Raw genomic sequence first — 14,297 nt, 5'->3', positions numbered from 1 at the left:
AATCTCGTATGGATGATATAAAGCGCGAGTTTTTCGAATATGCTGCATGCCCTGCCCCTCAGGTGGATATATCGCCTATTCAGTTTTGGACGACCCGTTTCGGCACATGGCCTTTGTTATCGCAGTGCGCCTTAAGCATACTGGCTATTCCTGTTTCTAACGCTAATGTTGAGCGCGCGCTACTATGATCCTTGATGTGAACGGCGCGCTCGGTCCTGCGTTGTCGCGGTCGAGACGCTCACCCCGGTGAGCTTTTGCGGTGCGCTCGCACATTCTGTGGTGCAATCGTACCGTTTCCTTTCCTTTTTCTTTTCTGCTTTGGGGTGTACCGTCTTTCTTTTTTTGGGGGTAGCAGAATTCGCTTGCGCGAATTCAACCTCCCCTTGTTATTTTACCAACCACCACCACCACCAATGTTGAGCGCGCGTTCTCTAAACTGCGTGTTATTAATCGCAAGGAGCGAGCCGCTATGACTGATGCGAGCATGATGATGTACGCTTGCATCTATTGCAACAAGAGGTAGTCTCATTGTTTGCTGGTTTGGCACAGGCAATAAAAGACATTGTTAATGAAACGATGAATCAATTCACTTCTTTTCGGTTCGTTGTTACTTCGCCCGCAAAATAGGCTCTCCTCATGCGAAATAAATAGATGCCCGTATTCGGGCATTTATTTTTTGGGCGGAATATAGATACCGAAAAAATCCGATTTATAGTCCCCAATATAAATGCCGATAAACACCCCCCGAATTGGGTTGAAAATAAATGCCGAAAACCACAAACCCTACTTATGAGTAAATTGACTTTCAATGTCTCCCTCTCATTCTCCTCTCCTTCTTCCTCTCCCCCTCCTTCTCAAGAATGCCAACAATTCTATTGTAAATGCCCTTTAAAATTGCAGGTAGTGGCCTCACTCGGGTTGAGTCAATAATGTAGTTAGATTTGAATGACAACTTTTGTGAACGTATATTGAACGGGATTCGCTTCGTTCGAGAGACATGACTTCAGCAAACTGTATTACATTGCATTGATTCGTGAAACGGGAGAAGGACGGGTGGGCAATAATGCTGAACCTTTTTTGTGCAATTAGAACTGTTCTGTTTCGTTTTCAGTGTTTGAATCACACGTGGTATTCAGCCGTGGACTTTCAGCTCTATATCATTTCCCCAGTGTTACTCTACGCACTCTACAAGTAAGAACGCAGCTTTCTTGTTTTCACTATTCTCTTAAAAAAAAACAACAATGACACGATAAAATTTGATAAAATGGATAAAAATGGAAGATGGATAACGGGCGTGAGGCAGAAGACCTTTTTTCCCTAAAAATGACGCATTCAGCATAAACCCGTTCATCGACCAGCGAAATGCACACTCGCACCTATCCTTTGATTAGCGTGAGAGATATCGTGGACAATTTAGTTCATGTATGTAGTACCGTATTTAATTGTATTTTTTTCTTCACCTCAGGAGTCGTCGATACGGCATTGGTTTAATAGGGGCCGTTTTGTTTGCCTCCATAACTGCGACTGGTGTCATAATTGGCCTGAAGAAATATCCTCCTATGCCATACATCAGTAACATTCTGTAAGCCAGTCGTCTCTGCTTTGTGGCCTCCTTATTAATGCACCTAAATACTTCAGGCCAGTGGAAGAGATGAACGAATACTTCGCCGACGTCTACATTAAGCCTTACTGCCGTATTGGCCCGTTCCTTATCGGGATGCTAACAGGGTACGCAATTCATGTCACCAAAGGTTCCATAATATTACGAAAAGTAAGTATTCTGTGGTATTCCTATTAACAATTTGGAACTCATGTTACTGATATTAGCGTAGCATAGAATCTTTTTCTTTTTCTCTAACGTTTTATCAGCTCCAAAGCGCGCAGAAGCGCATGTTTTCGTGTATGTTCGTCCAGGAATTTCACTCGAAATGTTCCCTTCGTGTGAAAGGAAACTAATACCTTTTTCTCTCTAAATATCTGTACTCTAAGTATCTGTATCTCTAAGTACCTGAGGAAGCGTGGACCTCCACGCGAAAGCTTGTACGAATTAAACTTAAACAAAAATCTTCAGTGTCGGCTTCTGTATTTTGTTTATGTGACCTACAGGACTTGACTCCCCTCTTCGTATACGCTTCTCTAAATATGTCTAAACAGTTCTAAATATTTTCTCTGGGCATAAGTCGCTTTTGTACGTTGACTTCTGCTGATCACACTGCCACGAGGGCACATATACCAAACCTCCAGACAATTAAAAAGCACTGAGGCCTCCAGCACTGGCTTACATGATCCTTTTCGCTTGGTCGACGTAACATGCCTTAGAGTCCTCGCCGTAACTGTATCGTATAGCGCTTGTGGTGTCTCTGCCAGTACCCGCACCCCGTCTGCTGCAACCCTGCTTCTGGAGGATGATGACGGTTGCTGGTTGCCGACGAGATCCCTCTAATTTCGCTGCTCCTCCGCACCTAAGGTTGCACAACACTCACACGATTACAGGCTTCGCAAAGAGTTAGAAACGTTTGAACAGTGTAAGACCGACATCGAAACCGAAAGCGAACGTGTCAAAGCTTTTGCGTTTGTCAGTACGACCAAGCTGCGCGTGTGTAATAAGGCGGACTCATGCAGTCTAGTTAACGTTCGCTGCCGGAGAGAGTTGGCTGCCCAGTTGCAAAATTGTTTTCTTCGCTTTGCTTTCCTGCCGCGCTTTAAGGAAGTAATGTAACCGGCGCCAGCATGCAGAATATGCTAGCAAACGACAAAGCCATTAGTTTCATTCGCAGGGATGTGGAAAACTGCTGTAAACTTGTCAAATTTGTTGATTGCAATCAATTCCCCGACTGTTACCGTAGGGAATGACATCATTTTGGTCCAAATATCGCGGGCGTGCGTGCCGAGAGGAGGGATTTTGTTGCATCTCCCATAGACTCCCATGTACTTAAAATTTGGCAAACTTTAATTCGCAAAAAAATCAGTGGATTGCGTCAGGCCTTCAAAAATATGTCATTCCCTAGACAAACTTGAGGGGATCACGCCTGTACCTGTTTCGTGACGAAATTTAGCGAGGTTTACGAGAACCCTGCGAACAAAAATTCCCCATAGACTTTCTTAGGAAGTGAGTCCGCCATAAGCAGCACCTCTCAATAAGAGCCCGTGTAACGATTTTTTCTTTTAAAATATTGCAGGGTTGTGTCGCCTGCGGTTGGATTGCCTGCACATGTCTTATGTTATTCGTCCTGTATGCCATGTGGCCTGCAAACACAGGCCATGCGTTGCCTCCCCCTCTGTGGGCGGCCATCTACGGAGCTCTGGCTCGCACTGTTTGGTCCATAGGACTGTCATGGATTGTATTAGCCTGCTTAGCAGGCTATGGAGGTAGGCATTCAATGAATCGATTCTTTGCAGGGATACCTTTGTTTGTCGTTGAACATCTAAGCGTGCACACACAAGAAAAGAACAAGGTTGCTGCATTGGGCATTTATGTTTAGTTTAGTAGCGCGCTGTTATATTAAAGTGCATTGCAAAACAAAAATACTTAAGATAGCATTCATGAGAATGGGGGACACGAAACGCAAGCGCTATAATGCACTACTGCGTTTCATTGCGTGTGGACGCCTGCGTGGGTTTCCGTGCGACTGTTCACATACATACACTCTAAAAATGGTGACACTTTTGTGACGCGTTGCAAGCGTCACTTTTTTGCAAAAAAGTGACGCTTTGCTCAAGTGTCACTTCCAGACGCTTTTTGTTCCTTTTTGCTTTTTGAAGCATGTGTCACGAGAGCTCCCGCAACAAGTGTCACAAAAAACGTCGCACACTCTAAAAACAGGGCTTCACCGCATAGCACGCCGAAGGCCAACCATGGTACAGAATGATGCATTTATCACCGTTGGTTAGCTGAAAACAGGAGGTGCAAGCCTTTTTAGGACACTTATTCAGTTATGATAAGTGTCCCGAAATGGCTTAGCCTCGCGTTTTCAACAAACCAACAGTGATGAAGACATCGATCTGTACAATGGTGGCCGTCGGCGTGCTATGCGATGAGCTCTGTGTTTAAAGTGCAGGTGGTGTCGTGGTCACGACTGTGCTGGTGGTGCTAGCGAAAGGGCTTGCGGTTGTCGGCCTCACAGAGATGCCGGCTGTGCTGCTTGGGGTATTTCCTGGGTTTTCCTCAGATACTTTGAGCCATATGATGTCGGCACAGGACGGACATTCCCCCACGGCGTCAGTCGTGACGTTGCCCTCGTGGTCGCAACATCGCCTCGTTGCATAAAAGTTGAGTGTATTGTCTCAATCTCAATCTTGACAATCTTGGTAGTGCATTGAGTGCGCTCCCACGAGCTCACACGGGGAAGGAGCCAAAGCGTCCGAGACAGCACGAGACAGAATATGAGGCAGCTACTTAACTTTTATGCAGAAGACTCTCAGAATGTGGCTCTATAGACTTCAGAGATGAGTGAAACATGCAGCGGACACTGACACCTGATGTACTCGTATGTGGAAGGCACGCTCACATGCTAGGGGAAAAGGGGTGAAAAGAGAAAGATTTTATTTCAGAATCGATACACTGCGAGGTAATCGCGCGGCAAGCACGGAGTTCATGACCCTCCTGGCTGCTTGATTCCGTAGAACTCCGACTAAGATGGCAATCGTTGCTCGAACTGCATCTCGAAATACATGGGTGTCCTGAAGGGAAGCATGGTAACTGAATAATTAGCAAAACAGCTTCATTTGCGCTTGCGTTGGCGACTCACACGCTATTCTGAAATTTCCTAATAGGGGTTCTGCAGGTCCTAAACATAAGTGGTCAGTTTAGATCACGACACATTAAAAAAGATAAGTGAAGACAAACGAAATGCAGAACGTAATCGGAAGAAACGGCGCAATGAAGTACGAAAAAAAACATGCCGCAAAGCCTCCATTCTCGGCAGCTACTCAAAAACCTCTGAATTTATCTCCATCGCTGTAATTTGCGATTTCGGATGTCAAAGAATTATGCCGCACAGATGCGCACTGGTGAAGGACGCTCATTACGCGAATACGCGTCGTGCCCGTGGTGCAGACGCGCGGATGCGATTGTCTGCTTGGTAACAATTTCACATGCATAAAGTCAAGTATTTCCTAATGCTTTAGGGAAAGCAATGTGGGGTTTCCCAAAGTGTGCTCGCGTTCGACAGGGGGCAGAGACACAGAGACAATGCGGCACATTTTGCTCCAATTTATCCTCCAGCCTCCCTGTATTCACATGATTGCATTGCGTTCGTCGTTTCGAAAAGAAAACAAATCCCAAAGAACTTACCGATACGTCCGTCCTTCACTGAAGGATGCCCTCACATGATGCACCATCCTGCCGTGCACACGCATGTGAACGGTGTGACCTCATATATGACAGGCACTAGCATAGGTCATACGCACAGATTCCTCGAGATGTTCCAGTTACATCAACGTCTGAGTCGTCACAGTATTCCCGAAAGCGAGTTAAATAAGCTACATCAGCAGATAAAACCGGACGCGAGAAACCTCGTGAGCGTCCTCGCTTGAACTGGCCAAAGACTTGCCCATTGTTGGTAGCTGAATGAGAAAACATAGAGATTCGAAGCGTTCAAACAACGAAAATATCAAACCATGTGTCACGGGCAACGGCCACAGCTGCGGCAAGTGTCACAACTCCAGTGTTCAAACGCCCTCCCAGGCTTCAGTAATCATTTACGACACCTCAGCCACTTCGGTGGCAACAAAAACGCGTTTCCGGTAACTGTATATGGACTAAGTTCGCTCTGTGACACATTCCAAATCAAAGTTTGGGCTCGCCCCAAAGTGTCACACCAATTCCACGTGTCACTAAAGTGTCACCGTTTTTAGAGTGTACGGGAACCGCGAGTATTAGTCAATGCGCATGTTTCATTGACGTCTTTGTCCACGAAGCGTTACGGCAGAAAGCTTAGAGTTCATGTTTGAGTCCGGAATGACAGAAACTGCTGTTCGAATGAAAATACAATGAATCCTGCATCTCTTTGCTTGCAATCTCCAAGCGCTGCATGTTTGTAGCGGCTATGTCGGAATTCATTTCACATAACACGCTTCAACACGCATGCACGGAACACGTGAATTGTTCTCCACTTGCATATCGGTTAGTGCGTCAGAAAACATTTGGCTCGGGCTTGTTGCGTTCTGTTGCGGAAGGTGTCGCACGAGTCAACACGGTAACTAATGTTAGCCAGGGTCCGCAATCAAACGCAGCGGTGTGAACAATACAGCGCCGTTACAGCTAATAAGTACTAACCGAGATCGAGAAATCCCAAAATAATGGGCTTTGCATATTGCTAAGTGCGCATATCGCTTGTATATGGTAAATTTCACGCTCCGAAGATGTGACACTAGTACCACCAGTGGTTTATCCAGAATCCCAAGCATGGAGGGGTGTGGGAAAAAATTGGGGGGGGGGGGGCACTATTATAGTTATGTCATTACAGCTTAACATATCATTACCGAAATATGTTTAAAGCTCATATCGCAAGGGCACCCCCTGTAGGGGGTACACAGGTGAAAAAGTTAGGGGGGTGTCGCTGAACATTTGGGGGGTGTAGGGGGTTCTGGATAAATCACTGAGTACCACGAAGCGGACGTGGCTGTCACTGTATGGTTACTGTGCTACCAGTACTGCTACTACGTATGGTTACAGTACGTTTCTTGAATGGCTGTACTATTATCAACGTGCACCTTCTGCAATCCTTAAGGGTTCGGATGGAGCTTCGTTTTATAACAGCCTTTTATCATTTCCCACAGAAGCCTTCAGTTATTGATCTAAAATACGAGCATATGCGACGGACAAACCTCCGAATATCAGACACTGCGGCGCTTTCCGAACTACAGACGTACACTTTCCTTCGCCTGCGCCTTTCAAATCTCGTGCAATCTACGGGAATATACATGAAACCTACCACACAGATGCTTGTTCACAAAACTGTGTTGATTATAACGTTTTCTTAATTTCTCTCCTAGGCTTTGTGAATACTATTTTGTCTTGGAAAGCTATAGTGCCATTCAGTAAGCTGACTTATGGAGCTTACATAGTTCACCCGGTGCTGATAGCAATGTTCTACGGGTCGCGGGAAGGTGTATTCGAATACTCCACGTATTTGGTGGTAAGTGTTTGCTTTATACGAGAAAATGATTAAACGTTCGAAGGGCCATCTATCTATCACTAACTTTGTGTGCATTTCTCATATGATAGCCCACGCATTCTTGAGTCGTGATGGTTCTATGGGGCTCACGTGAACAGAGCAGTTCGCGCACATAGGATTCCAAATGAGAGAAAGCTTAACCGCAACTTTCTGCTCCATTCCGAAAAAGATATGACTTTTTTTTTTATTCCGCAGCGCACACGTTATTGATTTGATGTCATCGCAAAAAATAAGGTGGTCTCGGAATACGTCGTATCACCTATTAGACGCAGTGCATGTAAATAGATGCGCCTGTAGTTCGTCTGGAATGAAAACCCTTGAACGTTTCGGATGGACCGTGCACTAAATGGCGGTTTCATTTCATTTGCCTATCCTAGAGGTCCAACCGTGCGTGGGTTTGTTGCATCGCCCTGCGTTCTGTTGAAAGGCACAAAGTGGTCTGGCGTCATTTAGTTGTGACGTGTTCATAGTTACTTCCGAAGTGCGATACAACGTGCAAGGAGTATATATATATATATATATATATATATATAATGTTTTTTTTCTTGGGGGGGGGGAACTTTACACAGCCTGTCGCTAAATAGTGGACCGATTTTTTCGAGAGTGGTATTATTTGATGGCTTTTCGAAAGCCTCATTGAATGTACGTACCAGAACGCCTGCTTTGTTAATTCCTATGTCGTTGCGGAAGTAACAAATTTCACACTCAGTCTGCGAGGTAGTCTACTTAAAGGTACTGTAAAGCAGTAGACAAGCATGATATGCCGGTGATGTGACTATATGACGTGACGGTGATGTGACTTATCCGTTTATACTCAGATGTGGATCGTTGTGTGAATTGCAGGGACGGATTTTATGGTGGATTGTGGTGGATTGTTATGTCGGGCCGAGTGTTATACGCATGCAATGTTGTTGCCCACGTATGTGGCAGGAGTACGGAATCATTTCGAATACCTAGTGCAGTGTTGCCCGTAATCTTTAATTGTAATTTTCTAATTAATTGCACCGTCGATTGGAATGAAACTTGCGCAGTTTTTGTCCTGATGGCTTGGACTATCGAATAGCCACACTTAAGGACGTTTGATCGGTGCTACTTTACAGTACCTTTAAGAAGTGAAAGGCGTGCAGGCGAAATTTTTAACGTACATGCAAAGCGGCAATTCCTCTAGAACATTGTTTAATACCGAGAGATAATATGTACCGTGTTCTCGCGCCATACCATACCGTGGCGTCACATCGTGGGCTAGCGCATGTCCTGTGTCTCTCAGGCTGGAGTCGTGCTCCGCCGATGGAGTTTCGTGATTTGATATTTTGATGAGTCATGTAATTTCATTAGGGCTGGCTTGGATTGTGTTGCAAGAGCGCCTAGTTGCTCCTTTCGAAAACTACAAGCGACCTTTCTCTATTTTCGCAGACCTACTTTGCCCTTGGCAACGTCATCATCACGTATGCTGCTTCGTTCCTGATATGCCTCATCTTCGAAGCTCCCGTCATAGGGCTGGAGAGGATTATTTTCTCATACAAATGACAATGAGCATATACTTAGCCGCATTGTACATTTTTCATTACACAATTAGTTTCAACAACAGGGTTCTCAACCGCCACAGCATTTGTTCGCACGTGTTTTACGCGTGTAACTTAATGTGCGGCACGATTTAACGTTTTAATACGTTTTCGGATTGGCTCAAAATATCGTAAACCGTACAGCGTTCCGTTTAACCGTTTACGATACCATATACCGTTTAACCGTAGTCGTTGATATGGATCGCTTGTGTATCACCGGACCATATTTATTGTGTGCACTACCTCTACAGGAGACATTCAGTATTATCAGTATTCAGTATTTTAGGTCTTAGGAGAGACAATGACCCGAGTCAGAATGGACTGGTGCGTGATATATCCAGCTCTAGTGATAACCTCGCCCTCAAGTTTGTAGCTGCCCACTTCGCGACGTAAAATGTGTACTCCAGCCTAGAACGACGTTGTCTAGAGAACATGGTCGATCGAGGTATGCTTCAGTTGTTGTTATTTAGGCAGGTGACTGATGAGTCTCTTCCAAAAAGATGCGAGTGAAGACCAAACATTCCACATTTTAGCCAGATATTTATGTAATTTTATTGTTAAGATGCGTTTCTTTTCGTGTTTGAATAAATGTTCGAATTTTTCACCGTTGAGTTTGATTGTTGCTTTAGCCGCTTGAATGAACTCCGTCTGCTTTCATGACAAGATGTGTACATATCTGGCAATCTCATCACCAATACATATCTGTTTCAAACTATATGAAAGAAAGCACGCCTTCATCCTGCATTGCATTTGCAACGTAAAAGTACGTCCTCACTTTCGTGCTTCTTGTGCAAGCGTTCTCGGGCACACAGACAATAAGTAGAAAGAGGTAACATTTCCTTGAGTTTGAGGAACACACGCGAAATGTAACCTCTTTCTAAAGTATAGTTTAAGTACCTACTCAACATCTGTCTTGGTGCATTATGGCCTAAGCTACCCTGGCGCCATTAAACCCCGAATCATCATAATCACCATCTTTTAACAGTAGACCAGCTCGCGTGCACCATTTTAATTTGGTCGTCAATAGGTGTAGTCAGGGAAAATTTGCTTTTGAGGCTGGAAACCACTTTTTGTTGTATCGGGGGCAATCCGCTGTATACGCAGCACCGTGACGTTGTTCTGAGTGGAGCAGAAGTGTGGAAAGAGGAGCATGCAGGTGACCAGAATGTACGGCAAATACTGTGAGAGGCCACCTTCGCTTACTCTATCATATCACCTTACAGCGTAGAGCCCCCAGAGGCTCCTTCGCAGGCGCCAGCTGAACTACGGTGAGGAGTCGAGTTTGGCCGCTTCACCACTTTACGTTTCACACTGTGAAGTAGGTCAGACTGCGTAGGGGAATATGAAGACCGAGCTTATTTCCTCATTTTTTTTTTTGCGGGAAATTAATCGATTTCACTCAGTTTCGAAGTCGATGTACCGCTATATAGGGCAGCCAGGTTGCGGTGCTAGCACAACTGGCGACGCCGCAGAAGAGGGTGGCGCGCCAGACGAAAACGGCGTGAGCTCTAGAAGCAACCGACGTTACAACGTGAGACTATGGCGCCCACTGTAAGGCGCGGGCGGAAGCGCTTTACTGGATGCTTCAGACACTCTTCCGCCGACTCCAGAATCTCCCCCCCTCCCCTTTTTACGTCCAGTTTACAGCGCTGTAAAAGAAAAGAATGGTGTGTAACTACGACTGTTACTCTCTTTCTACTCTTTTCTGCTCGTCTCTGATCCCCCCTCACTCTTCTGAGACTCACTTTATCATGCAAAGGTTCCCGTTATACACAGAGAGCGTAAATGATGCTCTTAGGGACCATACTGGTGCAGAGACAGGAATTGTTACTCTCCTCTTTTCCACGTTTACTCAGGGATATACTTCAGTATTACACGTAATTGCCTGTCTTACTACTCTGAGATACTCTTTCCTAATCTGGAAAGGGAATGATCTCAGCTGGAGCTGTTCCCCCCCCCCCCCCCTCATATCACGTCATCAAAATTTCAGTTCTCGAAAGTGCAAGGTCGTCGTCATTGCGTACCGCTAGGGAGCGGGAGGGGGAACACTTTCATCGTAGAACTTCCACCGCACCGGCGAACTTGGATAACTGGCACTGATGATATGGTGCAGTGCCTATTTGCAACAGCGCGTTTCCGGCGATCGTCGCTGTAACTTTCAAGTCACTGAATTCAAGCTTTCGTGGGCAAGCTTACGCTTGTCCCATCCTACAGTTGGCAATACAATTCAAGCTTTCGTTTGACCCATCCTACAGTTCGCAATACGACCTCTATGTGTCTATCGGCCCAGGTGTACGCTGGGTAATAAAACCCTGATAACTATTTTTGAACCGTGATGTGGGCAAGCTTACGCTTGTCCCGTCCTACAGCTGGCAATACAAAACAGCTGGCTGTTGTCCGATGCCAATACATGACTGTTGTCAATGTTTATTGAAAGAGTCCTAAAAGAGTCAAAGGCCTAAAGGCCAGACCTTGTCAGACCTTGTAAAGACCAGGTCAGATCCTTCTCTTGCTGCGTACGAGTTCACCTCCTCTAGGAGAGGTTCTACTGGTGCACCTTCCTCAATTCCCGGGCCTGCTTTCGCAGATATTCCTCCTTCGCGTACTTCAGTGGACGCAATGGCGACCTCGCTGGATGGTTGTTGAAAAGCAGAAGACTCGATGGCCATCTCGTTGGGTGGTAGTTGAACTCCAGAGGACGCAGTGGCGACCTCAGTAGGTGATTGTGCGAGCCCATGCTCTTCCTCGGCTGCAGAAACTGCCTCGGTTGTCAGGGCAGCGATCTCCGGGGTGTCTAGAAGATCCCCGTCCCCAACGATTTCCACGACGTCATCGCCTGTGATGCTGGCGTATTGTCTTCACGCGGCACCTTGTCGTCCAGTGGACAGCGCCACACTTGCGGCATCGCTCTTCGCAGGTCGAAGCCTCGTGGCCCCAAATGCCACAACGCTGACACGGGGGTGTCGAGCAGTCAGCCACGATGCATTACGTGCCTTGGTTCCGCTCCCGACGCCGATCAGCCAGAGTTCACTAGTTTTCGCAGACCCGATGGAAGTGTTACAAATGAGCCTGATGCATGCTGGAGCATGGCTCCGAAGATTGTGTGCCAATTCTCCCGTCAGCGCCGAGCTGGATGCCTTCCTGGACGGACTCCCAGTACCTTCTCAAGTCGATCAGGAAACTGCTAACTTTGGGAGAGACTCTACGTATTGAGCAGCTGGATGGCGCAGTACATCGGCCGTCCTCCGGAAAGAGTGCCGGTCCGGACGGCATCTCCTCTGAATTTTATGCGATGTTTTGGCCTTCCATCTTTCCTTTACGAGGCGGTATGCGACAGCTTAAATGGTGGACAGTTCCCGGAATCTTTTGGATATGGACATATCAACGTGGTCCCCAAGAACTGTGGTGACCGAGCTAGCCCTGAAAATTGACGACCAATAACACTCTTGAATTGTCATTATGATTCACCGCAGTGTCACCAGTCACCGCAGTGTTGACCAACGGAATTCAGAGCGTGCTTCCATCGGCAATTCACCATTACCAAACGTGCTCTGTACCCGGGAGTACAATGTTCGATACGTTGTCAGGACTGAGGGATGCTTATGTGGCGCCATATGCAGCCGATGGCTGCTTGCTATCTCTTCACAAAAAGATAGCTTTCGACTGTGTCGCCCATTCTTACATGTTTGTCGTGCTTGAGGCAGTAATGCTTCCCTGGGTGGATAATATATGGATAATGGAATAAACATATCCCCCCCCCCCGAATGGATCTGCAGAGCCATTACGAACTTATATCGTAATCATCGTAGCAGCCTGTACCTCATGCAACGCTCCTCGCGGGCTCTTCCTCGTTTCTAAGGGTCTGCGGCAAGGCTGTCCTCTTTCACCTTAGCAATCGGCCTCTCTGCTATGGAACATCGATACTAATGCACGCATCCGCAGATTCCTCATCGCATACGCTGCTGTGAATGGATGTTGGCTTCCTATGCAGACGATGCCATTGCTCTATTGCGGGATACGAATTCAGCGATTGAGGTTCTTCGTGTCTATGTCTCCTACGCAGAGGTGTCAGGAGGGATGCTCAACTATCAGGACACCAAGCGCATGCCTCTCCGGAACTCTGCGCCGTGCATATTCCTCCATCTTCAATGCAGTAAAATACTGAAGATACTGGGTCTTGTATCCGACCGACATGGTCCTGTGGTCGACCACTGGACAATGGCGCTAAGCGGGGATGGGGGGCTGTTGATTTGATGTCAACGCAAAGCACAAGGGATCGAGACTCTGGAGAAGACGTCGTACCAGCTAGATCCAGCGTATCTATAGAGATGGCGCCAATAGCTCGACCGGAAGGAAAATAATTCCTGAAGCGTTTAGGATGGACTGTGTGCTGGGCTGTTTCATTTCATTTAATTAATTTGCCCTAAAGGCCCAAAACGGCGTGGGTTGTTGCGTCGTTCCTGCCTTCGACTGCCTTCGTTCTGTTGAAAGGCACAAAGTGGTCTGGCGTCATTTAGTTGCGCATTGTTCATGGTTACTTCCGAAGTGCGATACGCGATACGGCGTGCGAGGAGTCTGCTAATTTCTTTTTTGGGGGACACTTTACACAGCCTATCGCTAAATAGTAGACCGATTTCTACGATAGTGGTCTTATTTGATAGCTTTGCGAAATTCTCATTGCATGTACGTACAAGAACGCCTGCTTTCCTAATTCCTATTTCCGTGTCATTACGGATGTGCAGAGAGATGACCAAACCCATCATCGCCTATGCTGTTTCGTTCCTGATATGCCTCATCTTCAAAGCTCCCGTCATAGGACTGGAGAAGGTTATTTCTTGCATAGAAATGACAATGAGTATGTACTTAGCCGCATTGTACATTTCTCATTACACAATTAGGTCGCATATTTTGCGATACACTGTTCTCAGCCACCACTGCATTTGTCCGCACGTACTTTACACGTGTACGGAGCACGATTTAATGTTTTAATGCGTCCTGATTGACTTCGGATTCCCGATGGTGACGGTGATGGATAGAAGAAAAAAATGAGGAGATGAGTCACGACTAAATCGGACCCCAGTACACCTACGTACAGCAAAAAGAAAAGGAAGAAAAATGAGAGAAAGGGTAACGGCGGTAATAAAAAAAAGGTTCCGTCGGTGATAGAAAACGGTAAACGATAGCGCTCCGTTTAACCGTTTACGATACAGTACACCGTTTAACCGCAATCGTCGTATGGATCTCTTGCATCTCACAGAACCGCATTGCACTGCCTCCCCAGGAAACATTCGGTACTACAATTATTTTAGATCGTTGGAGAGACAATGACCTGAGTCAGAATGGACTGGTGCGTGATATATTCAGCTCTAGTAATAACCTCGCCCTCAAGTTTGTAGCTGCCTACTTCGCGACGTAAAATGTGTGCTCCAGCCCAGAACGACATGCGTGTAGAGAATGGTCGATCGTGGTATGCGTCTGTCACCGTTATTTCTGCAGGTGATCAGTCTCTTCCAAAAAGATGCGAGTGAGCACCAGACATTCCACATTTTAGGCTGTT

At 46.4% G+C, this 14,297-nt stretch overlaps 1 protein-coding gene across 2 annotated transcripts in view; it reads left to right on the top strand.

Annotated features, from left to right (window-relative positions):
• The window catches only part of LOC135368299 (nose resistant to fluoxetine protein 6-like), a 39,966-nt gene extending 30,622 nt beyond the window's left edge, over positions 1–9,344 (top strand). For both annotated transcript variants that reach the window (XM_064601481.1, XM_064601480.1), the window contains exons 10-15: positions 1,112–1,191; positions 1,466–1,582; positions 1,639–1,771; positions 3,180–3,369; positions 6,997–7,139; positions 8,592–9,344. In XM_064601481.1, the coding sequence (XP_064457551.1) occupies positions 1,112–1,191; positions 1,466–1,582; positions 1,639–1,771; positions 3,180–3,369; positions 6,997–7,139; positions 8,592–8,705 (777 nt within the window). In that variant the 3' untranslated portion in view covers positions 8,706–9,344. The remainder of the gene's footprint in view (positions 1–1,111; positions 1,192–1,465; positions 1,583–1,638; positions 1,772–3,179; positions 3,370–6,996; positions 7,140–8,591) is intronic.
• The last annotated feature ends 4,953 nt before the right edge of the window (positions 9,345–14,297 follow it).

The sequence above is a fragment of the Ornithodoros turicata genome, chromosome 9, assembly GCF_037126465.1.
Source record: "Ornithodoros turicata isolate Travis chromosome 9, ASM3712646v1, whole genome shotgun sequence".
In the NCBI taxonomy this organism is placed as follows: Eukaryota; Metazoa; Arthropoda; class Arachnida; order Ixodida; family Argasidae; genus Ornithodoros; species Ornithodoros turicata.
The sequence above is the reverse complement of the archived record's forward strand: the minus strand, read 5'-3'. Positions and strand labels throughout refer to the sequence as shown.